Source organism: Penicillium macrosclerotiorum, assembly GCF_028827735.1.
Source record: "Penicillium macrosclerotiorum strain IBT 26536 chromosome Unknown utg000010l_segment0_segment0, whole genome shotgun sequence".
Lineage (NCBI taxonomy): Eukaryota > Fungi > Ascomycota > Eurotiomycetes > Eurotiales > Aspergillaceae > Penicillium > Penicillium macrosclerotiorum.
In genome coordinates this window covers 2,685,670-2,712,920 of record NW_026643089.1, presented here as the reverse complement: position 1 = coordinate 2,712,920, position 27,251 = coordinate 2,685,670, and the positions used below count along the sequence as shown (strand labels likewise).

The 27,251-nt window shown below is 50.8% G+C and overlaps 9 protein-coding genes across 9 annotated transcripts; 7 read left to right on the top strand and 2 right to left on the bottom strand.

Annotated features, from left to right (window-relative positions):
* Positions 1-772: 772 nt before the first annotated feature.
* Positions 773-1,060, top strand: N7462_010573 (uncharacterized protein; the record flags this gene model as incomplete). The annotated part of the gene is made up of 1 exon (XM_057082287.1): positions 773-1,060. The coding sequence occupies one exon, from the start codon at positions 773-775 to the stop codon at positions 1,058-1,060; it is 288 nt and encodes a 95-aa protein (XP_056929327.1).
* A 189-nt stretch (positions 1,061-1,249) lies between these two features.
* On the top strand, positions 1,250-3,004 carry N7462_010572 (putative LaeA-like methyltransferase; the record flags this gene model as incomplete). Its single annotated transcript, XM_057082286.1, has 4 exons — positions 1,250-1,380; positions 1,686-1,886; positions 2,162-2,433; positions 2,502-3,004. Coding segments are annotated over 4 exons (1,107 nt in total), but the record flags the coding sequence as incomplete, so codon positions are not given.
* A 1,771-nt stretch (positions 3,005-4,775) lies between these two features.
* Positions 4,776-5,705, top strand: N7462_010571 (peroxiredoxin; the record flags this gene model as incomplete). The annotated part of the gene is made up of 3 exons (XM_057082285.1): positions 4,776-4,941; positions 5,002-5,183; positions 5,268-5,705. The coding sequence occupies 3 exons, from the start codon at positions 4,776-4,778 to the stop codon at positions 5,703-5,705; spliced, it is 786 nt and encodes a 261-aa protein (XP_056929325.1).
* Positions 5,706-6,637: 932 nt separating this feature from the next.
* Positions 6,638-9,160, top strand: N7462_010570 (beta-glucosidase; the record flags this gene model as incomplete). Its single annotated transcript, XM_057082284.1, has 3 exons — positions 6,638-7,207; positions 7,280-7,531; positions 7,583-9,160. 3 exons carry the CDS (start codon positions 6,638-6,640, stop codon positions 9,158-9,160), a joined length of 2,400 nt encoding a protein of 799 aa, XP_056929324.1.
* A 260-nt stretch (positions 9,161-9,420) lies between these two features.
* N7462_010569 (MDR family MFS transporter) lies at positions 9,421-11,223 on the bottom strand (the record flags this gene model as incomplete). Its single annotated transcript, XM_057082283.1, has 4 exons — positions 9,421-10,167; positions 10,223-10,682; positions 10,743-11,080; positions 11,140-11,223. 4 exons carry the CDS (start codon positions 11,221-11,223, stop codon positions 9,421-9,423), a joined length of 1,629 nt encoding a protein of 542 aa, XP_056929323.1.
* An 829-nt stretch (positions 11,224-12,052) lies between these two features.
* Positions 12,053-13,128, top strand: N7462_010568 (uncharacterized protein; the record flags this gene model as incomplete). Its single annotated transcript, XM_057082282.1, has 3 exons — positions 12,053-12,115; positions 12,184-12,617; positions 12,675-13,128. The coding sequence occupies 3 exons, from the start codon at positions 12,053-12,055 to the stop codon at positions 13,126-13,128; spliced, it is 951 nt and encodes a 316-aa protein (XP_056929322.1).
* Positions 13,129-16,361: 3,233 nt separating this feature from the next.
* Positions 16,362-17,958, top strand: N7462_010567 (FAD-binding domain-containing protein; the record flags this gene model as incomplete). Its single annotated transcript, XM_057082281.1, has 2 exons — positions 16,362-17,325; positions 17,516-17,958. 2 exons carry the CDS (start codon positions 16,362-16,364, stop codon positions 17,956-17,958), a joined length of 1,407 nt encoding a protein of 468 aa, XP_056929321.1.
* Positions 17,959-18,143: 185 nt separating this feature from the next.
* N7462_010566 (glycosyltransferase family 2 protein) lies at positions 18,144-20,766 on the bottom strand (the record flags this gene model as incomplete). The annotated part of the gene is made up of 3 exons (XM_057082280.1): positions 18,144-19,430; positions 19,539-20,264; positions 20,401-20,766. 3 exons carry the CDS (start codon positions 20,764-20,766, stop codon positions 18,144-18,146), a joined length of 2,379 nt encoding a protein of 792 aa, XP_056929320.1.
* Positions 20,767-23,253: 2,487 nt separating this feature from the next.
* Positions 23,254-24,533, top strand: N7462_010565 (glycoside hydrolase family 12 protein; the record flags this gene model as incomplete). The annotated part of the gene is made up of 4 exons (XM_057082279.1): positions 23,254-23,536; positions 23,661-23,716; positions 23,789-24,210; positions 24,290-24,533. The coding sequence occupies 4 exons, from the start codon at positions 23,254-23,256 to the stop codon at positions 24,531-24,533; spliced, it is 1,005 nt and encodes a 334-aa protein (XP_056929319.1).
* Between the last annotated feature and the right edge of the window lie 2,718 nt (positions 24,534-27,251).

The following is a 27,251-nucleotide window of genomic DNA, read 5'->3' as shown; positions in this document are numbered from 1 at the left end:
CCCGCTAGTTCCTCGCACGTACTTCCTATTAGGCTCTGAAGGCCGAGCTCTTTTTTCTCTGGTTGTACTGATTCGTCTTTGTACATCGCTCTTATGCTCTTATGTCCCTTGACTCTATTGTTCTCTCCTTTTTTTCGCCGTCTCTCCCCCCCTGTCATTCTTCATCGCCAACCCCCTGTCACCCGTCGGTAAGGATTACGAAGTATATCTGAACTCTTCATGTTTCCCCCTTCTCCTCCCCCAACGTACTTCGTAGACAGTCCCACCTATCCTTTCATTTGTACGGCCGTGATGGCACCCCCTTTCCGTGCCCATGTTCACTCCACCGTGTCTCATGTTGGTCTCCATCTCGGTTCCCCGCATGAAGATCCCCAGTCCCAACGTTGAAACGGTGGATAGGATCGTCATACTTCTGTATACCCTAAAGACTTTCCCGGCGAAAAGCGGCCGGCTCGGCGGAATTGATCAATTTTTCTTAAGTGGTGGTCCATTTCCTCGTGCTTCTCCTCGATATCACGGTTTGGCTCCGGACTCTCGTCATTCGTCAAGCAATATTCAGCCTAAGAGACATCCATATCCGACCCGGCTGGAGCAAAAACGCGAAGCCAGTCGGCCGGGAACCACTAGACCATACTAGGGCGAACGCTAACCAAGGGACGGCTCCGATCAGGAAGGAGTCGAATCGCAGGATCGTCTGCAACGGTGATGCTGACTCTTTCATATCGTGTAGCCGGGCGATCGGAGCCATTCATATCACGGTCCATGACTCGCGATGCAGCGCAGGGAGTATAACTCGTATGCTGCGCGCCTCCTGCAGATCGGAGCCTGTGGCAACTGCAACTGTATCTCCCAGCGAGTGCCCGATTCCATCCCAATTTTTTTGGTTTGCCTTCGGTCGTGCTCTATCGAGTTGCCTCGCTGGGGAGGGCTGTCCTACCTGACCCGTCTGGGATGGGGACCAGACCATGTCGAGCCTCGTCGAACGCCCGGCGAGAGCGCACAGGAGACCGGCGGACGGGGGCTCGGGCTCCTCGACGATATCGCAGGCGAAATGGGGTAAAAGTATAATATCAGAGAGTCCCGTGTTCCTGTTTCTAGTTTCCTGCTTCCTCCCGCTTCCCGAGGTTCCAGACTTCGCCTTCTCTCCAGTTCTCTCCTCTTTCTCCCTCTCCCTCTCTTCCCCCCCTCTTTCTACTTCTTCTCCTCGTGTGCCTCTGTTTACTTCCTCTTGCGCCGACTTTTTTACATCATGAGCTCCACCACCATCACAACCGCAACGCCCAACACGGCACAAACAACCACCATCATGGCCAGCCCCACGTCGCCCGAGAAGGACCAGAATATTTACCTACTGGGTCGCAGTGAAGCCGAGACTGAACGGTAAGTTCTGATTGTTGCATTCGCTTCCAATTCCTTATCCTTTTTTTCCCGTCTCCCCGAATCCCAACCGTCCAGTCTCTTCCGCTGGAAAGCTTTAATCTCCGAGAGTCCCACTGTTGCCCACTGCCTCCACTGTTCCCTGCCAAAAAAAATCCTTGAACCCACAAACTTCCGGGCCGATCCCCTCGTGGTGCTGTCCCCTGGTTATGGGACCTACAGGTTGGGTCCCGACACTCTGGCATCCAATCTGCAGCCGCATCCACTTTTTTTTTCTATGCAGGCACACTACTACGCTCTGTTCATAGACCCCTCTCAACGAGATCATCGGTCTCATCGGTCCTGGCGACTCTGGCATTAGTGGCCTCTCTGTGTACAGTGATTAATCAGCTCGCTAGGCTCAATAAGCAACATCGTTTTCTCGTGGCCATCTCTGGGCAACACTTGATTCACCCCGCCATCCCCCAGGACCGCATCACAGCCGTCGCAGATATCGGCACTGGAACTGGGTATGTCAAAGAATCTTCCATCAAGCCAACCCCAACTAGCGCCTAAGAATCCTGTTCGGGCACTCCAGATGGTGGACCCGCGCACCATTCGCCATTTCCTCCCCCCGGTCATGAGGGGGCGCGTTATTGCTGCTTTCGGTCCTACTCCACCTGCACTTGAGACTGTTTGTCAGATACCCGACAGGGCATATGGCGCGTCGTTTGGGCATCATCTGGATCACCCGTGGATAACTATTCTGAGCCTTGTGCACACGTTACTGACGCCTCCCTCGCAGGATCTGGTTGGCGGATCTAGCCACTAAACTCCCGAAGGACTCTTCGGTGTACCTCCATGGATTCGACATCTCGGGCGAGCAGTTTCCACCCTCCCACCGCATTTTCACTCCCGGTCGATCGACTTCCATCCCACTTACTGTCCACAGTGCCTTGCACCAGTACCCGCCGGAACATCGGGGTCGCTATGACTTTGTCCACATCCGCCTTCTCACAGCCGGCCTGAAACAGGACGGCTATACCGCCGTTCTCAAGCATGCGCGAGAATTGCTCAGTAGGTTCCCCCTCCCCCTCCCAACCTCTCTCTCCTCCCGGCAATTGGCACCGTATCCTTCTTAACAGCGCCGTTTCAATGGACGCCTTCTGTCCGGGGACTGACAATTGACTTCGCGGGAAATCTTTTGATACTAACCAGGGGTACCCTCGTAGAACCTGACGGCTGGATCCAGTGGGAAGAAGTCGACACCACCTGCTTCATCACCGAAGCCAGCCCCGACATCCCCGCTGTCACCGCCATGCGCCACTCCGTCATCAAGGCCATGTTGAAGCTGAATCTATGGCCGTTCGCCCCGCAGCGTGTCTACAATGAGATCACGGCCGGTGGCTTCCACAACATCCGCCGGGAGACGTACACCACCGTGGACAAGCCTTCCCTCCACTCCGTCGCCCCAGTTTGGGTGGCCGGCGTCATGCGCGCCCTGGTGCCGCCTGCCATGGTTGTGACTGGGGAGGCTAGGGATGAGGCCGATGCTAAGGCGCAAGTTGAGATCCTAATTGCCGAGTTTCTGAAGCACAGCGGGGATGCGTTGCCACTAGTGAACTATGGGGCGACAGTGGCGCAGATTTGTCAGTGAGGCTGGCGTGGCCCAATATGTGGACATCAAGGAAGATGGAGGGCTTTGCAGTGATTGCATGGAAATTTCAAATTTAGTTATTGTATATAGGGAAGGGTGTTCGGGATTTTGGGGGGTTTTTTTACCGGCGGAGTTCCCTCTGCGCCTTCAGAGTTACCTTTTTTTTGTTTGTTTGTTTTCGGTTTTCGTCTTTTTGGGACGACCTTCTTCGCATAGCGTGGCTTGGATAATGGATATCATTTTGATGGGTTTTGCATTGCAGGTTTCTTTCTTGTGTCCTCGCTCGAATATACCGTAGCCCAATTATGATATGGGTTCGACTTTGGGCATAGAGTTATGTGAACACTCGCCCTTTTGCTCGATACTTCTCTTCCAGGACGTCTCTGATATTCCCATGGCGTATGAGATTCTGAAAGCTCGCGATGCAGATGGCGTCTGTATGTGATGACAAGGCCCAGATAGAAGTGTACCGGAAATTCTAGATTTTTGAGGTCCATGAAAAGTAAGAAATGCCAACGCTAGGTAAATCGGTTAGAACACAATCTCGTTCGTCACACGAAAGCGCAATGGGCCCACCCTCCGTAAACAACCTTATATCTTATATGGAATAAGATACAACAACACATGGTCCTGCCCACTTCTATGACCCTAGCTCCGCCTGTTTCTGTATGCTCTCCTCTCCAGCCTTGTCCTCAGCCTCAATCTACCCTTCTTCTTCTTCTTCTTCTTCTTTTCGGCTCGCCTCTTCCTCAACATCATATTTTTTGTGTACTACTACTGTTTCCTCCCTCACCGTCTCTCCACCGTTCGCATTTTTCCAAGACAGCGCATAATGATGCTCCACCAAATACGGGCCATAGCGGAATAGAATTGAGGCTCCTCCCTCTAAGAGAGAGGGAGAGAGGCCTTGGAACTGAAAAGGCAGTAGCAATTCGTGGTTACCTGGGGAGTGGAGGAGCTGAACTCTTTTCGAACATTTTTTCTTGTTGGCTACTTAGCTACTCCTGATTACTGCAGACGAACTTGGAGTACTATCAGAATTGCTTCTTTTGCCGACTGGACAGATCAGTGCGACTGAGAAGCAGTCCGGTTCGAAAGTCCATCGCTTAATATTGATAGCCGACAGAAGCATGGCAGAAAGTTCCATTAATTAGTGTGTGCTAGATTCTGCGCATTTACTGGAGTGCGGTGGTCCCGGATCGACACACAATTGTTGATCTACCTACATTTATGGCTTAACAGCCTTGCGTGGGACTCCAGTATCTTCAGTAATCGGACCATACCGTTCGTGTTAAGTTAATGGTCGTGGACCCACTATGGGCTGCCAGCAACCCAGTCTGGTGTTCTGCACAAGTTTGTGAATCCAGGTGAAGTGCAACTGATATGTATAGAGTTGAATTGAAGCTTAACTCAAGGTGCTCGAGGCGCACTTGATCCGGTTAGACCCTGGCTGCCAACGAACTGCTGACTTTGATCAAGGTGTGGACGCCTGATTTGCAGTTTGAATCTAGTATGATCGGCCAGTGGCATTATCAGCAGGAAAACAAATAATCTTTCTTATCGTCTTCTTATCAAATATGATGTTCATAACTTCTTCTCCCTCTCAAGCTCACTCGACTCGAGAGAAAATGCAATTGAATTGAACCGACGAGTTTCCCGTAATGACGTCATTCCTGAGGTCATCCCCTCGGTAAAGCAACTCGAGCTTGAAGCATCGAGCTGCGAGGGAAATAGCATAACATCACATCGCATCACATCCACTATGACTTCCATGTTCATGCCTCAGATGGCCTTCCGTGCCTTTAGAGCTGCCCCGAAAGCTGCTCCCTGGGTTAGCCTGTCCGCGCAGGTGCCTTGTGGCCAGCCCGCCCTTCGCCGCTTCATTTCGTCTACCCAGGAGCAGCCGCGACTACGCCTGGGCTCAACCGGTATGCCCATCAATTGTATACGCAATTAGTATCACCTGGAGGCTAAATGTTTATTAAAAGCACCCAATTTCAAGGCATTGACAACAAAAGGCGAGATTGACTTCCACGAATTCATTGGCAACAGCTGGACGATTTTGTTCTCCCACCCGGCCGACTTCACCCCTGTCTGTACGACCGAATTGGGCGCATTCGCCAAAATGAAGAATGAGTTTGACAAACGGGGGGTCAAAATGATTGGTCTGGTGAGTGATTTTCTTTGAATGTCAAATGAATAATCTCAGCCAGTCTCAAAGGCTAATAATGGCATTGTCGTGTTATTGGCGCAGAGTGCGAATGACATTGGCTCCCATGGCGAGTGGGTCAAGGATATCAACGAGGTCTGCTCGACCGAGGTCCAGTTCCCCATCATCGCCGATGCCGACCGCAAGGTTGCCTTTCTGTATGACATGATTGATCAGCAGGACCTGGACAATATTGATCAAAAGGGCATTGCTTTCACCATCCGGTCTGTCTTCATCATTGACCCGAGCAAGAAGATCCGTCTGACTATGATGTATCCTGCCTCGACTGGTCGCAACTCTGCCGAGGTCCTTCGCGTCATTGACTCCCTGCAGACTGGCGACAAAAGGGGTGTCACCACTCCAATCGACTGGCAGGTGGGCGACGACGTGATTGTGCCCCCGTCTGTGACAACGGCCGATGCAAAGAAGAAATTTGGCGACGTGCGTGAGGTCAAACCCTACTTGCGATTCACGAAGATATAAAAATAGGACCCTCGGGTAATTAGCATGCATGGGACCAATGTAGTCCTAGCAGCCGATTGTCATTAAAAACAAGGTTTTTTGCTTTTTTTCTTACTTTCGCAGAACTTGGCAATTGTGATGAAGCCAACTATTTACACTTTGTCCGGGGTTCCTCACGGCTTTCATACTTGATAGAGTGTAGTCCGGGAAAACTTCGGCGCCACATCCAGAATGTTATACTCCACCCCAGTCATAGATCATCGGCATAGGCTCGACAGCAACGTTCACGATTTCCCCATTTCCCCCATCTTCCGCTGTTGTGCCCCTGACGGGGGTCCTTGTTGTGGCAAGGATCGCCCGGAACGCGTCGATCGTCGCCGATAGTTCCGTGCCATCGCTGCCAGGAACTGCAACGTCCCAGCTTAGTGGACAGTTCATGCAGGTGAGAGCAGGGATTCCACCTATCGCAACCGGGAATGCCCAGACTCCATGCTCGGTTATCCAAGCGAACAGGCTACGGACGGGATCCCATATCCCCGAAGATCCATTCCACCGAGCCAGGATCGCCTGCAGAAGACACCAACATGGCACGTGGACCAGCACGATTACCCCTCTCCCTTTTCTTGAGGGGAAATCCATCCCTTATCTATATCGCTTGTCTTCTCATGAAGTAGGACAACTTGGGTGCTTGCATCTGGTCTGCTGTGACCCATAACCTTGTACCCGTTCGACAGCATGGCTCCATGGACGCGTCTAGCCCTCGTGCCTCTTCTCTCCCACGTCGCGCTTGTGTACTCGTCCTCGGTGTCAGAAGACGCACCCGAGACTGTGCAGCTGAACGAGCGCGCTGCTGCTGAAGGCTATGAGTCTCCGCCATACTACCCGACCCCCCTGGGGGCTGGGTCTCTGAATGGGCTGACGCCTATGCAAAGGCCAAAGAAGTCGTCGGCAACATGACCTTGGCGGAAAAAGTCAATCTGACAACTGGCACCGGGTACTTGATGGGACCCTGTGTAGGGCAGGTCGGCAGCGCAGAAAGGTTCGGGATCCCGAATCTGTGTTTACAGGACTCCCCTTTGGGAATCCGGAACTCGGATCATAACACGGCGTTTCCGCCCGGGATCACCGTTGGCGCGACCTTCAACAAGGATTTGATGTATGCGCGCGGCGTGGGAATCGGTGAGGAGGCGCGCGGCAAGGGTGTGAATATCCAACTGGGCCCCGTTGTTGGTCCTCTCGGGCGCAAACCACGTGGTGGTCGGATCTGGGAGGGTTTTGGGGTTGATCCCAGTTTGCAGGCTATTGGAGGGGCTCTGACCATCCAGGGAATGCAGAGCACCGGTGCCATTGCGACTCTGAAACACTACATTGGGAACGAACAAGAGAGGTATCGGATGAGCAGCATTATCACCAAAGGCTATTCATCAAATATCGACGACCGGACGCTGCATGAACTATACCTTTGGCCCTTTGCTGAGGGAGTTCGCGCAGGTGTTGGATCTATAATGACCGCTTACAACGATGTGAGTATACTACCCGAGAGATTCGAGGATTTAGAGGTTGTACCCAATATGGATTACTAACATATCTGCAAGGTCAACACTTCTGCTTGTAGCCAAAATAGCAAGTTGATCAATGGCATCCTTAAAGATGAGCTAGGCTTTCAAGGATTTGTCATGACGGACTGGTTTGGTCATTATACTGGCGTCGCTTCTGCCCTCGCTGGCCTCGACATGGCTATGCCCGGTGACGGTGCCGTGCCTTTACTGGGTGATAGCTACTGGGGGTCTGAATTGTCGCGCTCTGTTCTGAATGGCAGCATCCCAGTCTCAAGACTGAATGATATGGTACGTGTCATTGAGCAGCAATACCCTACTTTTTTTTACCACCATATCTAGGTCACTCGAATCGTGGCTACATGGTACAAAATGGGCCAAGATCAAGACTATCCCTTGCCTAATTTCTCAACCAATACCGAAGATGCAACTGGAGAGCTATATCCTGGCGCATTATTCTCTCCCTCTGGCGTCGTCAACCAGTACGTCAATGTTCAGGGCGACCATAATATCACCGCCAGAGCTGTGGCTCGTGAAGCCATCACGTTATTGAAGAACGACGATGATATACTTCCACTGCAAAAGAATGATTCATTAAAGGTGTTTGGGACTGATGCCGGAGCAAACTCGGGGGGCCTGAATTCCTGCAGTGACCAAGGATGTGACAAGGGTGTCCTGACTATGGGATGGGGTAGCGGAACTTCTAGGCTTCCTTATCTTATTACCCCTGAGGAAGCTATCGGAAACATGACCAACAACGTAGAGTTCTACATTACCGACTCATTTCCGTCCGATGTCTCGGTCGGTGCCAATGATATTGCTGTCGTATTCATCAATGCCGACTCTGGCGAGAATTATATCACCGTTGAGGGCAATTATGGAGACCGAAATTCAGCAGGCTTATATGCCTGGCACAATGGCGATGATCTAGTTAAGGCTGCAGCCGAAAAGTTTGCAAACGTTGTTGTGGTTATTCACACGGTTGGTCCTATCGTGATGGAAGAGTGGATCGACCTTGACTCTGTCAAGGCTGTACTTGTCGCACACCTTCCAGGACAAGAAGCAGGCGACTCCCTCGTTGACGTGTTGTTCGGTGACTATAGCCCAAGTGGGCACATGCCTTATACTATCCCACAAAGCGAGTCCGACTACCCAGACAGCGTGAGCCTCATCAACCAACCTTTTGGCCAAATTCAAGATACTTACACAGAGGGGCTTTACATCGACTACCGTCACTTCATTAATGCAAACATCACTCCCCGGTATCCCTTTGGACATGGACTTTCCTACACTACCTTCAGTCTCTCGAACCCTGCCATGTCTGTTGTGACCGCGCTCGATACTGCTTACCCTTCTGCAGCACCTGCAAAAGGATCCACACCTGTCTATAACAACTCGATCCCGGCTGCTTCGGAGGTTGCATGGTCCTCTACAAGCTTCACCCGTATTTGGCGCTATTTATACCCCTATCTTGACAACCCAGAGTCTATTACCGCCTCCGACGACTATCCGTATCCCGTCGGATACAACCTGACCCAGCCCGAGCCCCGAGCTGGAGGCGGACAGGGCGGAAACCCAGCTCTCTTCGATACTGCATTTACGGTCTCTGTTGATGTCACGAACACCGGTTCCCGGGATGGTAAAGCTGTCGCCCAGTTGTACGTCGAGCTTCCATCTAGCCTAGCTGCGGACACACCGACACTCCAGCTCCGGCAGTTTGAGAAGACGAGCACCCTTGTCCCAGGACAGACTGAGACCTTGACGCTCAGCATCACTCGCAAGGATGTCAGCATATGGGATGTTGAGGTACAGGACTGGAAAGCACCTGTCAATGGCGAGGGAATCAAGCTTTGGGTTGGTAACAGCGTTGCCGATCTTCCTATCAGTTGCGTTGTTGGAGGAGAATGTTCTTCCGAATGAGAATATGGTGCATTCATTTTTATCTCCTTCTTCTGCTCTGTCTCTGTTGCTTGTCTACCTGGCTTATCTTACGATCCGGCCTTTTGCGTTGACGCCAAGTGTTAATATTGTGCTGCTCTGGAATCTTTTTTCCAGTGTTGTATATACTATAATTATATTTCACACATGATGTACTCAAATTCTCAAATTTTTACACTTTACCTTCCCTGAGGGCTGAACCGCCAATAAGACTGAATAGCTCGTCAGCCTAGTTTGAAGGTCTATCCAGCAACAGGCTGGGCATCTGTAACTGCCGATCGCTTCTCCTGGCTCAGACCAGTGATGGTTTCTACGTGCTCCTTGTTCAGATGTGCTTTCGCGATAAATCCAGAGGCGAGAAGGCCAATAGCCGACATGCACGTATAGAGAATCCACATATTCCGCGTGCTCCACGCAAAGGCCTCTCTCACAGCTTGCAGCTGTGTTACGTTGGTGATTTCCTTGATAATCTCGATGTTGGCCGCTGCAGAAGAACCAGACATCTGCTCGGCGAGGCTTTCAGACATTCCGGATGCCAAGAGACTACCCTTCATCTCACTCATGCTGTTCTGAAAGACAACACCTCCGAGGACAATCGAGCACGCGGTAGCCATGTTGCGGATGAATCCAAGGGTGGCGGTTGCTGTGGCGGTCTCCTCCTGAGAGACCATCGCTTGGATGGCGATGATGGGTGTTTGGAAGAGGAATCCGGCGCCGACACCGCCGATGATCTGGTATCCAACGATTTCGCCGAGGGACGATCCCACGCCAAGGTGGATGTACAGACCATTTCCGATGGTCATCAACAAGAAACCAGCCCAGACAAGCTCCAAATATCTACCGGTCTTGTGAATGACTAGGCCTGTGACAATGCCAGAGCATGCCTCGGCAAGTGAAAGTGGTAAGAGCAACACGCCTGACCTCAGAGGCGAGGCACCCTTCACGGATTGCAAGTAGAGGGGAATATAATATTCGCCTGCGATGAAAACCTAGAAATATGTTAGTTTTGGCCATGGTCTGTAAATACTGATGAACATGACTTACGAAGCCATGTGCAAAAGCCGCAGCAAGAGTAGCGATGTTAGAAATCTTCGAGAATATGTTCATGGGCATGAGCGGGTACTTCGCCAGTCGTGTCTCGCTGAAGATAAATAATAGAGAGCAAAGAGATCCGAAAACGATCAGGCAAATGACTTGTGACGAGCTCCAGGCGAAAGTTCCTCCACCAAAATCGAGACCCAGCAGCAACATCAGCGTGAGGCCCAGCATGGACAAGCTACCGAACCAATCGATGGCCCGTACACCTTCCATCATCCTGGTCTTAGGATTATGCACATCCAAGAAGAAGACGAGCAAAAGGAAGGCGATGCCAGAGACAGGAAGATTGATCCAGAAGTTCCAGCGCCAAGTAACATACTCCGAGAACGCGCCACCGAGGAGTGGACCGATACCACCGGCGAATGCCCATATGAACTCCATCAAACCCAGGTATAGACTTCGATGGCTGGTAAACAGTTAGCTTTGAGCATTCAATCCAATTATTCAAGCTTCCAGCATCTCTTACCGAACACTAAAGAGATCTGAAATGACGATCGTGTTGAGCTGGATGAGACCACCGCCAGCGACACCTTGTAGGGCACGGCCGGCAATCAGCATTGGCATATTCACGGCAACCGCGCAAATAATGGATCCAACAAAGAACCAAGCTACCGCAATCAGAAGAATCGGCTTGCGTCCCCAGATATCCGATAGTTTGACCCAGATGCACGAGCCAGCCGCATTCGCGAGCAAATAAGCGCCACCGATCCATGTGTAACCGGCAGCAGAGTGCAATTTAGCAGCGATTGTAGGGATTGCTGTCGCCACAATAGTCTGATCAAGAGCAGCGACCAGCATGGACAGCTAAATTTGACATTAGATCCTGGGGGAAACGACAAAATCAGGGTCTTGCAAGGTCTCACCGAAAGCGCAAGCATTGTCGCGACAACGCGCAGCTTGCCCCGGGCCGGGGGCGATGTCTCAATAATTTCCATGTCGGATGCCATCTTTGCCTTGAGGTCTTCGCTGTAGACGAGCAATAGACAAAGAGGTTTTGTGATCATAGACTGAGGAGTCAAACCTGGAGATGCCCGGGAAATTTTTTTTTATAATCCCCAGACCCCCGCTGCTTGGCTTGCTTAACGGGATATTTGTGGGTCCGATTACCTTTACGGACCCCGAAGTCTCCGGGTGGACTATACGGGATGGGGGCTAGGGCGTGACTCATAGTAAGCAAAGTAATCTTATTATACTATTTTATTGGCTCGTTCGTCACCGTAAGAGATCTGAGGCGTTGTGCTTCCTGCGATTGGTTCTTCTGCACTGTTTCCAAGACCAGCCTTCCTTGACTTCTCAACAAGGTCATGTAAAGCACCTGGTAACTAACTACGGATTAGTGCTTTGATAACGTAAACAGATGCTTTTCCTAAACCCTGATACAATTTTCGATCATAGTAAAATATTTGGTGGAACATATTAATAGTCTAATCATTAAGTCATTCATATTGATCGTATCAATCCCGTTCTAAACAAAATCGGTTTATATGTAGCGTCACCCAAAACAGTTAGACCCGTGTCTTTACAGTGTACCCACGGCAAGAAACGGATATTTGCGAGATTTTTCCGCCATTGGACGCAGATGGGGAAGAGCTCATGTAACCTGCGAATAGTCTCCTTGTTCTAAAGATGGGGAAGTGGGAAAAAGGTGGGGTGAAAGCCGGAATGTGGGGGAAAGGAAGGCGGATGTGGACTGATTCTTCAACGGCGTTTTCTGGACTATTAGACCCGGCCTGTCCCTCGGTGGTAAAACATCTCTATTGAGTCAAAATAATCAAGATGAAAGAAATTAGAACTCGTGAGCTAGCTGCACCATACCGGCAGTCGGTGCATCCTCAACAGGTAAGCCCTATCATTCACGACTTGGTTGTCTACTGTAGTAAACAGGGTGCGAATTAACCTCCGTATAGGTCGACAAACCATTAAAGCCAGCCCCAGACTTGAAGTATGAGTGTTCCGTATTAGAAGATGGGAAAACACTACTCGAGAAGGATGTCGCAATCCCTATGAGAGACGGCATCACCCTGTATGCGAATGTGTATCGACCGGTTGTGGAGGTCCAGGGAAAGACGCCCACGCTGGTTTTCTTTGCACCATTTGGAAAGCATGGCGCTGTTCCAGCGGCTCTGTTCCAGAATATGGGGGTCGACTTTGACAAGCTGAGCAAGTACACCCAATGGGAACTCCCGGACCCCATTCTTTGGTGTGGAAAATGGGGCTATTCTTTTGTCCAGGTCGATCCTCGCGGGACTTGGTGGAGTGAAGGAACCGAAGCCAACTACTTGTCCCCAGAGGAAGGGCGAGATGGTTATGATGTTGTGGAATGGGTTGCACAACAACAATGGTAGGCCCAGTTACTCTCTTTCCCTCTAATTTCGCGTCCTACTAACCTATTGAGCAGGTCAACAGGAAAAATTGGATGGGGCGCGGTGTCGTATTACGCCATGTCCAGCTACCAAACTGCAGTTTTACAACCACCTCATCTAACGGCAATCATGCCATGGGAAGGAATCTCTGACATCTATCGAGAAGTGAATTGTCCAGGCGGCATTCCTGCTGTATCCTTCCAACACTTTTGGATGAATCTCACGGGAAACGGTCTGCGTGAATCGGAGGATCATGCTGTTCTCAATATAGAACACCCGCTTTTTGATAAGGTCTGGCAGTCGAAGGTTGTCGATTGGAGCCAGATTAAAATTCCAATGTTTTCAGTTACTGGTTGGTCGTCCCTGGGGTTGCATTTGCGTGGGACAATAGAAGCTTGGAGAGCATCTTCGTCGGAGAGGAAATATCTCTTCATTCATGTAAGGTTCTCACGTGCCAAGATGATCGCATTTATCACTCACACTATTTAGAGCGGCCGGGAATGGAGTGAATATTACAAAGACAGTGGGATCCAAAAGCAAAAAGCTTTTTGGGATCACTTTTTGAAAGGAGTGGACAATGAGGTCTCTTCGTGGTCCCCGGTCGAAATTGATGTCAGAATTGATGGAAACCAATCAATCCGTCGAGAAGAGACAAGCTTTCCACCTCCACAATCCTCTCTACAGTGTCTTTATCTTGGACAAAGCAACAGCCTGTCAGAAAATCAGTCAACAGAAACCGCAGGGTATAGCTCTTATACAAGCCATACTGCCAAGTCTTGTGTTCAGTTTGAGCACAAATTCCCCGTTAAAACCGAGATCACAGGACATTCGACTGCCGAGCTTTATATCCAAGCACTCGGTTATCCTGACACAGATATTTACATTGCTGTCAACAAGATAGATAAAAATGGAAAGGAAGTCCTGTTCTGGAACAAAACACAGAAAATGGACGCTCCCGTTGGACTAGGCTGGCTGCGGGCTTCGCATCGCGAGGTGGATCCAGACAAGAGTTTTCCTGGCCGGCCTTATCATACCCACGCTCGTCGTCAATGGCTCCGACCTTGTGATATAGTTAAAGTTGAGGTGGAAATATGGCCTAACAGCACGGTATGGGACGAAGGAGAAGTATTGCGACTAACGGTACAAGGGACTCCATTCGATGACCAAGACCATCCGACACAATTCAGGGCTAACAGGCATAACTTTGGCGAAGTGAGAGTCTGGCATGATGGCGAGTTTAAATCCAGGCTGATTGTCCCCGTGTGTTCAAATTCTTGAAAGGAAATAAGAGATATAGTAAACGCAAGGGCTCATGACTGAATCGCTACGATATATAAGCCTCTAATACTACGATATATTCTCAGAAACACAACGAGCCTTAATAGTCATCCAAGCCAAGGCACTAATATAGCCACGTTTGATCCAATGACAGGAATGATCCTGAGATGAGGGTCAGGTAAAACCGTGGCCATTTCACCGGGTCGTAAGGATATAGAGTAACTCCGAGTGGCGGCGCATCGCGACAGACCTTTAAATATGCATATCAAAAGAGGTGAAGATAAGACTATCTCTACATACAATTATAGAGAAGCTTACTCAAGTTATACAAGACCTAGCTTTTAATAGCCTCATACCTAGTCATTCTATTGACAGGCAATATTTCGACTCAAAATCACCGCATTCTGTGTTTTACCCTTCAGCATTCTCTTTAAGAGGATTGCTTCCCCTCTCTCAACATTATTCAAAATGCTTTACTACGCCATTTGGTAGGCTGTATATCTAGAAGGCTCCCACAGGCTCCCCAGCTGGCTCTGATATCTTAATGAACCTAGTACGTGGCTAAGTACATTGGAGATGCATATCTATGCTAAACGCGGCTATAATTGATCTCTTAGTCGTTACACTTCGGTCAGTGCCCAGGCAGCAAGGTACGCGGCGCCCTAGAAATAGAAGTATCTTCCAGTAGTAGAACAGCTTGTCCAGCGCCCTGTCAGATTTTGGATTTAAATAACATCAAGCATTATTAAAAAGTTCTTTCGCTATATCAGTAGCGATCACAATATCAGCTTGCAGTGCCTCCATGGTGTGCGTCAGCACAAATACTGCACTCTGTATCTTTCAAGATGAGCCAAAATGGATATTATTGAGGTGTCGCTTTCAAAGAGATCATCGAGCGGCCCCATTCTTGTAGCGGTCTACGGACCATGGCGGAGTCGATGGGTTAATTCAACCAAATGACCCCATGCTCAATCGACTGATCCCTAGACGCATACTCTTCAGTGAAAAGATATAGCCTAAGCGGGCTGTAGACTCAATTAAATGACTGAATGAGCGTTCTAATATAGCAAAACCACCGATATCAAGAGATTATAGAGGATGTGATAAGTAGGGTGACATGCAGACTGGTATAGTATTGTTTTGCTAGTAGGTTTGGTTAAAGCGTGAACTTAGATGATTTCTATGACTATCCAATATCAAGAACCGATATCTACCTTGCGAACGCCTAATAGTTACCAAAATATTCCGAGCTATAGTTAGCCTATCATATCGATTGTCCAGCCGTTAGGTGTTATTTCGAATCCCTAATCACAAGGTTTGTAACTTCACAAGGAAGATTATCAAACCAGCTAGTAATATAGATCTTTCCTTTAAGAAATATATACAGCGGAAGCGAAAATCTAGTTGCCAGTATAGATTCAATTGCTGTTACCTACTCCCGATTCCCTAATTGTAGAAGAGCTTTGACTATAGAAATCTTGCCGTATAATAACGGTTCTAGTAGTAGATATCAAGCCTATTGCAAAGCCTATTTTATCCAAGCTAGAGATATCGTTGACAAGGATACCGTTGTCGTTGATTATTGTTTCAATTAGCGCAAACTACACGCGTAGGCTTACTGGGTCCTTGTTTTAGGCACGCTGATAGTTGTAACGTTTCGAATGTTATGTAGAAAGCTCTGATCGAAGCTTAGTATAGCGTCTTTCCTCGACCTTAAAGTTCTCGGAGAGCCCTCATAAAAGCAGCTGCAGCCGAGATAGGAAAGCCCCACCCGCCATACCTTATCTTGTCTATATAGACACATGCACATGCATTAGATTGACGTCATACATTTTTCAACGTCAATTTACAAGGAATCAAACATTACGATCAATCCAATCCTTCTTTATCCATCTTGCTTAGCTTCTCGTTGTTCGAATTCGTGATTTCAACCATTGAGTTTGGGAAATTGAAGATCACGCCTTCAAGACGTTCCCCTAATTGGACAAGTCTCCGCAATCGAATTCCCCTAGACTGCCAGCGACAGGAAGTGGGCGAGATGAAGTCAAGTTCGACGTCCAACAAAGTGGTCCTATACTGGCACCGGACTGACCTCCGGCTTCACGATTCCCCTGCGCTACATGCGGCATTGGCCTTGAAACCCTCCGTGTTCATTCCAATCTGGACCTGGGACCCTCACTACGTCTATCGGTCTCGGGTTGGCCCTAATCGATGGCAATTCCTCTTGGATTGCCATAATGATCTTTCTCAATCGTATCACAAGCTCAATGCCAAGCAGAAACTATGGGTAATACGCGAAGCACCGCAGTCCGTCCTTCCCAAGCTCTGGAAGCAATGGGGAATCACTCATCTCGTCTTCGAGAAGGACACCGACTCATACGCGCGCCCGCGACGAGGCTGTTTTGAGGCTGGCAAAAGAAGCGGGGGTGGAGGTGATTATCAAAATGGGACGCACGCTCTTCGATCCCGATGAATTGGTGCGCAAGAATGGCGGCAAGCCGACGATGAGCATGAGCCAGGTCGAGAAAGCCGCCCACCAGATTAACGACGCGAACCCCGACAAACCATTGGATGCGCCAACAACCATCCCAGGCCCGTGGGAGAAGGATAGGATGGATCTCAGCAGTCTCGACCACAAGGTGGCAGAAGCCCAGCCGGACCTGAATGCAGACCACCGAACTGCCAGCGACAAGCAATACACCGATATAATGGGGCCTAAGCACGACTTCGGGGTGCCCACGTTGGAGGAGATCGGAATCGCTCCGTCCCAAGTGACGACTCCGCACCGAGGCGGCGAGTCGGTGGCCCTGGAGACGCTGGCTGGCTACATCCAGGACGATGAGTACGTGGGCACGTTCGAGAAACCGCAAACCTCGCCGGCGGCGTTCGAGCCCCAATCGACGACCCTACTCTCGCCGCACCTCCACTTTGGCTCGCTCTCCGTCCGGAAGTTCTGGTGGGACGTCCAGGAGGACATGGCGAAGCGCCAACACGCGAAGAAACCCACTGCCACCATCCCAACCAACCTTCCGGGTCAACTGCTCTTCCGTGACATGTACTTCGCGGCGCAGGCTGCCGTCGGTGACGCCTTCGCCCGCACCCACGGCAACAAGATAGTCCGCGTGATTGACTGGCACTTGCCATCGAAGCCGCCGGGCACGGCGGTCGACGGCGTGAGCCATGCCCGCGACTACGAGATCGACTCGCCCGCCGCGGAGGAGTGGTTCCAGCGATGGAAAGCAGGGCGCACCGGGTTTCCCTGGATCGATGCGCTGATGCGCCAGCTGCGACAGGAGGGCTGGATCCACCATCTGGGCCGGCACAGCGTTGCGTGCTTCCTGACCCGCGGTGGGTGCTACGTGAGCTGGGAGCGGGGAGCGGAAGTATTCGAGGAGCTGTTGATCGACCGTAAGGCTGCCCCGTTCATGAATTGTCCCTCAATCCCGCCCTTTTTTTCTTGTTCCCTTTTGCCCTTGCCGGGAGGTGGGAAAATCTTGTTCCCTGTGTTCATTCCGCAACGCGTCATGCTAACATCTGTCGCTCTCTCTCCCCCTCCGCTGTGGCGGTGGGGTGGCGGGTTTTTTACGGATTAAAATAGACGAGACGGCTTGTAATGTTGGAAACTGGATGTGGCTGTCTTGCACGGCGTTCTTCGCCCAGTTCTACCGGTGCTATTCGCCTGTTGCCTTCGGCAAGAAGTGGGACCCGGAGGGGGCGTTTGTGCGTCGGTATGTGCCTGAGCTGGCGCAGTTCGACAAGAAGTATATCTACGAGCCATGGAAGGCGCCGGCTGGCGAGCAGGAAAAATGGGGGTGTCGTATTACCGGCGATGGGAGCGCGGAGAAGAGTGCGGGAGTATATCCAGCGCCGATGTTCGATTTCGATGAGAGACGGAAGATCTGCCTGGATGGAATGAAGCATGCGTATGATGTGGGGATGCATGGGGATGACCCACGCGTGCTGGACGGGTCCTGGGCGGTGGTATTCGGCGAGGAGGACGATCGGCCGCCGAAGAAGAAGCCGAAGACGGAAACGGCGTGAGGTCGTTTCGGCCCGGGATATACGAAAACGAACAATGCGACCAAATGTGTTTCCTTCGAGAGCAACAAAGCGGATAAAGAGAGGAAGAAAAAAAAAAGTAAAATAAAAAATCAGGTCTTGTGGTAAGGATGATCTCATTAGATAGTTGTAAAAGGAGGGGGGGCATTGCTTATGATGAGCATATTTCACTCGTAATGCATTATATACATGAAGTCTTTTAAAAAGAAGAAAGAATAGACAAAAATCAGAACTGTTGCAACCGTCGCCACCGTGTACTCCAATTCAAACCAGGCGGCTTGGCCACCAAATGCGATCTTCTTGCTCTTCTTAGTAGGGTGCGCCACGCCGGTCTTCGGGTCGCGCGTGAGCAGGTCCTCACGCTCGGGCATCGAGGGGGGATCGATGGCATAGGAGACCGGCGTCCAGAGCGATGTGCAGATGAAGAGGAAGGTCAGCGGTGGCCAGAAGGCGTGTGTGATCAGGCAGATCACGACGCCCTTGAAGCCGCTCTCGATCGAGAAGCAGCGATAGGTCGAGATAACCACGGCCACGAGGGTAACATAGACAAAGGCGAAATGGAACAAGGCCATGAAGTTAAATAGAATCACCCGGAGGCGAACAAACAAGTTCTTGCGCAGCTTCGGGTCGCGCTCATTCAGGGCCGAGCTCAGAGAGCCCGTAGGCTTGAAGGCCTGGGTCTGGCCACCTAGCCACTTGGGCAGCATGAAAGACCGCACGATACACAGGGCAATGTATGGGGACATCCAGAGTTGGTACCGAGAGCCTCGCTGGCCGGTATGATAGCCCGCGGGAATGAACAGCGCAAACTCACAGAGACGGTTGGCGATGGTTGACGCGAAACACGCCCAGATGAGCCAGTGCAACTGGTCCTGGTTGGCGTAGGCAACGAGCTGCTTCCCCCATAGCAGAATGATCGGGATGGCGAAGAGAGAGGCCGTGAGCAAAAGCGTATACAAGCTTAGGGTGGCATACAGAAATCCCGAGAAGCGCTGAGCAATAGTCATAGCGCGAACACTGTCGCCCCAGAGACAGAACTTCAGCTTGAACGCCGTGTCCACGGTTCCAATGGCCCATCGGGTCCGCTGCTTCAGGTGGCTGCCATAGTCTTCGGGGACGGTACCAAATTGAAGCGGCTCGTGGATGTACGCCGTCTTGTAGCCCTTTCCAAGCATCAGCGTGGAGGTCGCGACATCCTCAGCCAACGAGCCCAATGGGAAGTTGCCGATAGCATCCAACGCCTCGCGTCGCACCACATATCCTGAGCCCGTGCACCAAGCCACGCCGAGCGCGTCCTTGATGGGTTCAATCACATGCACGAAGAAATCGAGACTCTGGGCCAGCGGATCTGATGCAGGGGTGTTGTAGAAAAGCTGGGGAGGACATGCAAGGGCCATCTTCGGATCCACCAGGAGGTGGGGAAGCACGGCACGCAGCCAGTCTTGCTCAGGGATCTACAAGAGGTCTGATTAGCCAAGCACATGAATATATTCAAAACAAAAATGCACCGAGATCGATACGCGGTCGCTTTTTGTCTCGCTGCAAGGAGTGTTGTGACTTACCATATCCGCGTCCAGAGCGGCCATGAACTGGCTGGCTCCTCCGGGCAACGTATGAACCTGGTCCAGACCGTAGTTCAGGTTGCCAGCCTTGAAGTGGTGAGGCTTGCCGGGGATTTTCTCGCGCGCCATATAGTACAGGTTGGGGTGGGTGATGGCCAAGTTGTTGATGGAGTCTTCCAGCGTAGCAGACTTCCCATCATCCAGCACGATCACTCGGAACCGCTCGAATGGATAATCCTGGTCAATGGCACCGCGAACCGTGTCGAGAACGACCTCGTCTTCCTCACCGCAGCAGGTGATGAAGACATCCACTGTCGGGCAGTCGTGGCCTGTCAGGCGCAGCTTGGGTCGGCCGCGCTTTTTCAACGCCATCATGGTCCAGCAGTTGTGCATCAGCGAGGGAATCGAGACGGCGATTTCAATTCCGACAAACACCCAGGCGCCGGCGAAACTGATGCCGGCAGCATTCTGGGCCATAATGATACAGTAGATCCGCAGACCGAGGTAGAACAGGTAGAGAGAGGTGTTGGCGAAGGTCAGGAATGGGGTCAGGCTGAAGAGCCAGCGCTTCCATCCTTTCCAGATATCCGCATCATCGCGGTCACTGATCCGGGCAATGGAGCTGGTTCCCGATTGAACCCATTCTTTCGAAAAGCCTAGGGCTGGGGTTGAGACGAGAGGAGCCGCTGCCAGACTCGCGTGGCTCTGCAGTTGGGAATGGTGATACTAGTTCAGTGACACAAGGTGGTACGTTAGTGCCTGGTTCCTTTCAAACGGAGTTTGCTCCCCTCTTTCTACAAACAAAGAGAACCGAAAAAGAAAAGAAAGGAAAAACATCTCCCCCAAGAAAAATGAGACTTACAAGGGTTGGAGATGCCGAGCGAGAGTCGTAGGGGGTGCCTGCGTAGGAATCTGGAGCAAAAGATGGGGCAAAAGATGGGGCAAAAGAGGTGCGCGGGGTGGGTTGAAGCGTCGGCGAACTATACTCTGGGGGGCTGTGACCATGTCCTGGGCGATAGGGAATCACGGCGGGTCGAGGAGATGGTTGTTCGTGTAATTGAAAATCGAAGCTATTCCCATGACGATCCACGCCGGGTGTGGCCGGACTGCGATAGTTTCGGACGGAGTTCAATTCGACCAGCTCCTCGGTTTCCTCGTCATGGAGACCAGGACTGGGCGCGGGCTCACCATAGTGGGCAGCATATGGGCCGCCATAATTCCCATTCATCATGAATGGGGGAAAGGTCACAACAGGCCCTCGACGCGAACTTGCGGGAAGACGGGGTATGGAAGGGTGTCGGAATAGGTCAATGTCGATTCCCACGGAGAAGTCCGAGGGGAGCGGCCGGTAGATAAGCTAGATGAGAATCCACGGCAGGCAAGGAGAATGAAGTGAAGAGAATCGAGAATCGGAAATTGATGGTCTCCAGCCTCGCCAGAAAAGAGGAGAGAAGAAAAGAAAAAGAGAAAAAGAAAAAGAAACCAGGCAAACGAATGTGACCAGCCCGAAGCGCTGGAGAAGAATGAGGCGGGTGCAGCAAGCAAGACGAGAGAACCCGGTCGAGCAAGAGGGCCTGAGAGAAGAAGCAAGGCGCGAGAGAGATAGAGGGGAGGTTGGGGTGGAGAGAAGAAGAGAGGAAATTGGTCGAGGGGAAGTATAGAGAAAGAGGAAGCACAAAAGAAAAGCGATCGCGACAGAAAACCCACCGCACCAATGACGGCCAGCAGCAGAGCCAAGCAGGGAATTGGAATCATCCGTCTGAAAAGTACTGACGTATGAACGTATGAGTGTACTGAACGTATGCGGGCCCCGGGGGGGGGGAGGGCGATGCCCTGGTGCCCTGGAGCCCTTATCATCGATCGGCCCAGGTCGTGGGGGTTGGGTGGTCCCGCTGTACCTGGACGGGTCTCGTCGCATTGTGGCTAGGGCTCCACTTGATCCAGTAGCGGCCGATCTGGGCTTCTGTTTCGGGTCGACCCATCTACTGGGCCTGTTTGATTGGTCTGTCAGACCCTGTATCGAGATGCTGCGATTTGCTCCGACCTGGCGCCTGGATTGGGGTGATAGCGCGTTGGATGGGTTAGATGGGTTAGATGGGTTAGATGGGCTGCATTGATTGGATTGATTGGATTGGTTGGATTGGTTGGATTGGTTGGGTTTATCTGATCATGGGATTGAGGAGATTATGGGGTTTCTGGGATTGTGGCATGGCTGGGTAAATGGCACTGTTGGATTCGAGGACTCGGGGACGTGGGAACTCCGTCCAGACTGGGGCCTCGCGCCCGGAAAATCCTGATTTCAGCGTCCGCGGGCCCTGCGATGCTTCTCGAGATTCTGAGACATGGACTCCGTCCCTCTCCGTGGCGCACAACTACGGCATCATCCCGATCGCTCCTCCTTCGCGTGGTGTGGTCCGCGTCTTGCGACCGTTGAGATATAGTTGACCCTAGCTGTGCGCTTGGCCGGGGGAGTCGCTCGTTACGGAGCCCTGGAGACGCCCGACTCCAGACCGTTTATAGTTCCCTCGTTACCCTCCCCACCCTTTTCCGCGGGCACACGACCCCTTCTATTCCCATGATTCCCAATTACTCCCCAGAAACGACATAAGAGTCTGGCACTCAGGAACAGGAACCCCATAAAAGAGAACGATTTGAAAAAAAAAAAAAAAAAAAAAAAGGAAAACAGAAAAAAGGAACCCCCATCAACTCCTGAATCCCACCATGGCCTGGATCTCATTGGGTCGACCCCGACGCTGGTCCGCTTGCGTCATCATTGCTAGGACACTCGGCCACTCGGGGTTTCATCGGGCTGGACTTGGTCCAGGGACACAGCTTTGTCCCGGTCCAAAGACCAATCAATTAAAAATAAAACAGTCTGAAGAGTTTTCTTGTGAGAATTGCCTTTTTTGCTTTTTTCTTTACCTTTTTTTTTGCAGTTCGCCTTTTTCTGGCCTCTTTTATGGGTCAACGTCCCACCGAAAGGGAGGGTTAATTTTAGAATTCTCAACTGCGGGAAGCCGATAGGTCGAGCCGCCAGATGCTTTCCAAGGTTGAATCGGCGCAACCCCGCCACCAGGCTCCTGGTCAGGGATTTTCCCGGCGAACAAGTGAGAAGTGTAATGCGTGTTACGTGTTATAGGAAGAGTATGAAGAATATGAAGAATATGAAGAGGATGAAGAGGTTGAGTATAGAGTATAGAGTATAGAGTAAAGAGTATAGATTAATTACGATCATCCAAGTGTCTCGGGGTCCCCTCCTCTCTTCGGCAGTCCAGCGTGACTGGTCCAGTTTCACTGCATCGTCCTACAGCGCCGGACGCAGGGGGCCAACCACTGGCGGACGGGCCACCGGGGCCCGACTTATCAGGAACAAGCGTTGGCTGGGATGTGAGGTACCTGCCGCTAAACCCGGTCCGTCTCCGTCTGGTTGGAACCTGGTCCGTGGCGCTGATAACCAGTTCGTTCCGATCCGCGTCCGGAAAAAGACTGGCAATCTCGCGCTCTGGTTTTTGCTGACTTCCCGACTTCTGACTCGTCCAGACAGCACATCTGCGATCTTTATCCTAGTCTTGCCTTGTCTTGCCTAGTCTTACCTAGTCTCCCCCCCCCCCCCCGGAGGCCCTGTTGAAGCTGAAGGCGTGGTACTCCATTTCATCCTTCCCGCACCTCTCTATATACTCCCCGACTCTCCGTTTAGTTCGCGATTCCCGCAATCATGGCCTTACGACTCCTCGTCAACACGGGACTGTTGGCCATCCCGATCGGCGGCGCGCTCGGCACACTATTTGGCATCGATGCACACCGGGCAGCAACCGGACAATCGCCGCTCTTCAGCAACGATGGCGACAGCAGCACTGGAGGGAGCGGCTCCGGCAGCGACAGCACCGGCGGCGGCACCGGCGGCAGTGGCAGCATCACCAACAACGGCGTGACCACCACGCAATACTGCGAACTCTCCTGGGGCATCTCGCCGCCGAGCGATGGCCAGCACTATACCCGTATGTGGACGCCCCATGGACTCTCCTCCAAATCGATCACCATCCTGCCGCTCTGGCTCCGGTCTTCGCGATTCAAGTGCCTTTTCTCCCTGCCCAATAGCTGACTGGTCTCTCTGTCTTCTAGTCAACCCCAATCAGTGGGGTGTCACCGATTCGACCAGCGGATCACTATGTATGAATGTAAGTCTGAGACAAGCATATCCTCCGGCTCCATCTCGTCTGAGATCTGCGACTGACAAAGCGGCGAACTAGGTGACCACTAATAATAATGAAACCTATGCGACCTCGACAACGGCTCCGGGCTTCTCGGTCACTTGGCAATACGATACCGGCCCAACGTCCCAGCCCGTGCACGCCTTCCCCAACATCATGATCGATAACATCCTGCCGATCGAGCTGGGCAAAATGACCGAGGTCAATTTCGACGTTCACTGGACCTATGGGGTGGGCAGCGTCGTCGCAGAGTCAACCGATGACACCGCCCTCGACAACGATGACCTTCAAACCAACGTCGCGATCGATATGTTCTTTGACTCCGACAAGGAAACCGCCCAGAACAGCACCAAAGCCAAGTACGAAGTCATGGTCTGGTTTGCCGATTACGGTTCTTCCGCCCAGCCCATCGGTCTATCGTCGGGCGCAGTCACAACCAAGACCCTGAACGGAACCACTTTGTACGTATTTCTTGAGATGCCCACTCTTTTTGTCGCTCCTTTTTCTGACTCTCTCCTTTTTCCTTGTCTCGCTCTCTAGCAACCTATACACTGGCACCAACTCAGACGAACAAAATGTCTTGTCCTGGGTCGCGGAAACGACGACGCAGACCTTCTCAGGAGACCTCTACCCGTTGATCACGGATCTCTACACGCTTTCCGGTGATGTCTATCCATCAAGCTCGGACTACATGGGAGTCTTCCAGTTTGGCACTGAGGCCTTCTCATCAACGAAAAACGTCACGTTCTGGGTGCCCAAACTGGCAATAGATATTCAGAAGTGATGACTTTCTCGCCAACTTGTACATAGCCGTATTTTGCATCTTCCCTTGTTGTTCCTACTTAATTCTTTTCGCCATTATTCACGACCTACCAAGACATGACACACATATCGATTATTTTTCTATTTTTCTATTTTCTTTTCTTTTCATTTTTCATTTCCTCATCACCCTCTATAGAGCCTTGTGGGTTATTAATAGAACTTTGAATATGAAGATTTCATTGAAGAATGCTCGCAACTCGAGAACTTATATCATTGCTCGCCTGGAAAGTAGACATGGAATTTGGCCCCCACTCACCACTTCACCAAGAAGGTTAATTCAACCTCCCAGCCTTGCCTCGTATTCAGAAGACCCACCATAAAAGGTGCTTATTTCTCAATCCTATTCGGCCCCCGCGAAGATTAGCCGTCTGGGCATCGATCTCACTGCCTTGTCGTAAGACTCTCTGTGGTCCCATCGCAGCTTGGCCCTGGTTTCGAAAAGACTTTTCTGAACATCGCTCAGAATCCAACGTCAAGTCTTTTTTTGTCTCACATTCTGCCAACTTTGTTCAACAAAGACATTAAATCTTCACACTAGGTCGCCTAAGAACCTGCTTTCGTGGCTCCAAACTATTGTCTTCCTGTTGATTTTGGCTGCCCTCAATGGACAACAAATGAATGAAAATGAATGGGGTACCAAACTCCTAAATTTTAAAGTCCAGAGTACTAAAAGCTAACTATATGAGGATTTCAAAACTGTTATTGGTATATTTATTATTGAAGAGCAAGGGCAGGCCCAATTCGCATCAGCTGTGGATCTATGACCGGGAAAAAGACATTCACCTTCAGCAAATCACCTATGGGACTGCCTGTCTCTAGGATCCCAGATTAGATGGAGCCCATCAGCCAGCTCACAATCTTTTGGGAATACGACCTAGTTTCATATGCTGCAAGGCCTTTCTTGAAGGACTAGGTTGTCCAATTCAATACTCAAAAACCGCCAAACCTCCCTCCCCAAATGTATGCTATCTTCCGTGAATACTTTTGAGAGGCGGACCCGCCAGCGAACCAATCACACTAAGGCTTGACAGGAACCTATAGACTATAGACACTTCGGCACTCTCCGAGTCCAGTTTCCGGCCTTGGAGTCGGAATTGAATAAGGATGAAGATGTACTAACCTCAGTCTCATTGATGTGGACGGCAAAACATCGCGATTTGAGAATTTATCCTTCCATCCTTCCTTCCGTAAATATAAGATTGAAGAACCCTAAATGTTTAGCCTGGGGTGTGAAGGTTGAAAACGATTGTTTCAGTTGGCTTTCAGTAACGGTGTCCAGTTTAGTCTTCAGGAGGCCAGGGTCTGCCAGTGAATAAATCAAGAATGTGTCCCGGGCAAGTCGCTAGTGAACATACTGTATTTTCTTAATTCTTGAAGATGACGAGTCGATATATATCACGAGCAAACTCACATTGTATAGTATCACGCAGACAGCAAGGCGATCCAGGAGTGCCTCTAGGAGTAGTTTGAAAAACCGTATACTCGGTCTGGAAATCCACAATCTGGAAGTTTTGAGTTCCGAAGTTTCACTAGCAGATCCGAGTCATGGTTTCTTGCCTCTCCGAAAAGAACAGCATAATACCTCCGTCGTGCCTTCGATAGACGTCAGGCATCTGGGAGATGTAATTTTTGTAGGTGATATATATGTATGGGTAGTGTGAAAGTGAACATACTGGCTCTTCTCCTAAGAGCTGGGCACTGGCATGGCCTGCGTCTGTAACGTCGCTCTCTGAGCTCGTCGGCCTGCGTGCCCCTCTCCGTCTTAGGCGGCTGGTATCAGAGAGACATATAACCTGTTCTGATACTCTGTACTCTAAATATATAGCAGTGTCAATATATCACACCTAGTTGTAGACACAGAGGGAACAAAAAGAAAGTTTGATGATCGACATTGTTTCAAATAACTTAACAACCAGCTTCGATTGTCAAGCTATGTGAAACCTCATTTTCAACACTTATTCTTCATCCAAACTCCGCCCTTCGTTCTCTATAGCCAGTCTTCGCAAGAAAGCACCAGTAATCAGCAGGATCTCGGGTTGTATGCCTCCATGGTCTTTTATACGTGGGGTCAGTTGTGATTACCTCCACCAAAGACATCATCAGTGCTACGACCAGCCTCCTGTATTTTTGGAAATTGCAGATTGTGAGTATCTGGCCAGAATTTCCTTCGTATAGTGCCAAGGAAATGAAGATTCAAGTGCCTGGTTAGTTGTTGCCAAATATTAAGTTCAGTGGAGTTTACGGGCGCAGTAACTGGGCGTTCCTCTGTTCAAACTACTCTTGCTGCTCAAGTGCACATTCAACGAGTTCGAATTCAAACAAAACAGAAGCCAAACCCCGCACTATCACAGCCTCTATTCCAAACGCCACTAGTACGGAGTAATGTCTATTCTGGTGCCACTAATTGATCGATGGTGGGGGCTGAGTTATGAACCATTAATCTCACTCCAGTCATCCCGAGGTATGCCGGTTCATCACACAAAACCAGGATTTAAAATTAGGTCCCATGATATTATTTCGCTATTACGGATACTAGTGGCGCATTTAATCCCTGTAGTGCTGCGATTATCCCTGTTTTCGCCCCTAATCTGTCCCTATTCGTAAACATGATGTCTCGTTTCCCTCGACGAGACTGTCGGACATATCCGTCAACTTTAATACCAGAGGCATTATTCTGAGT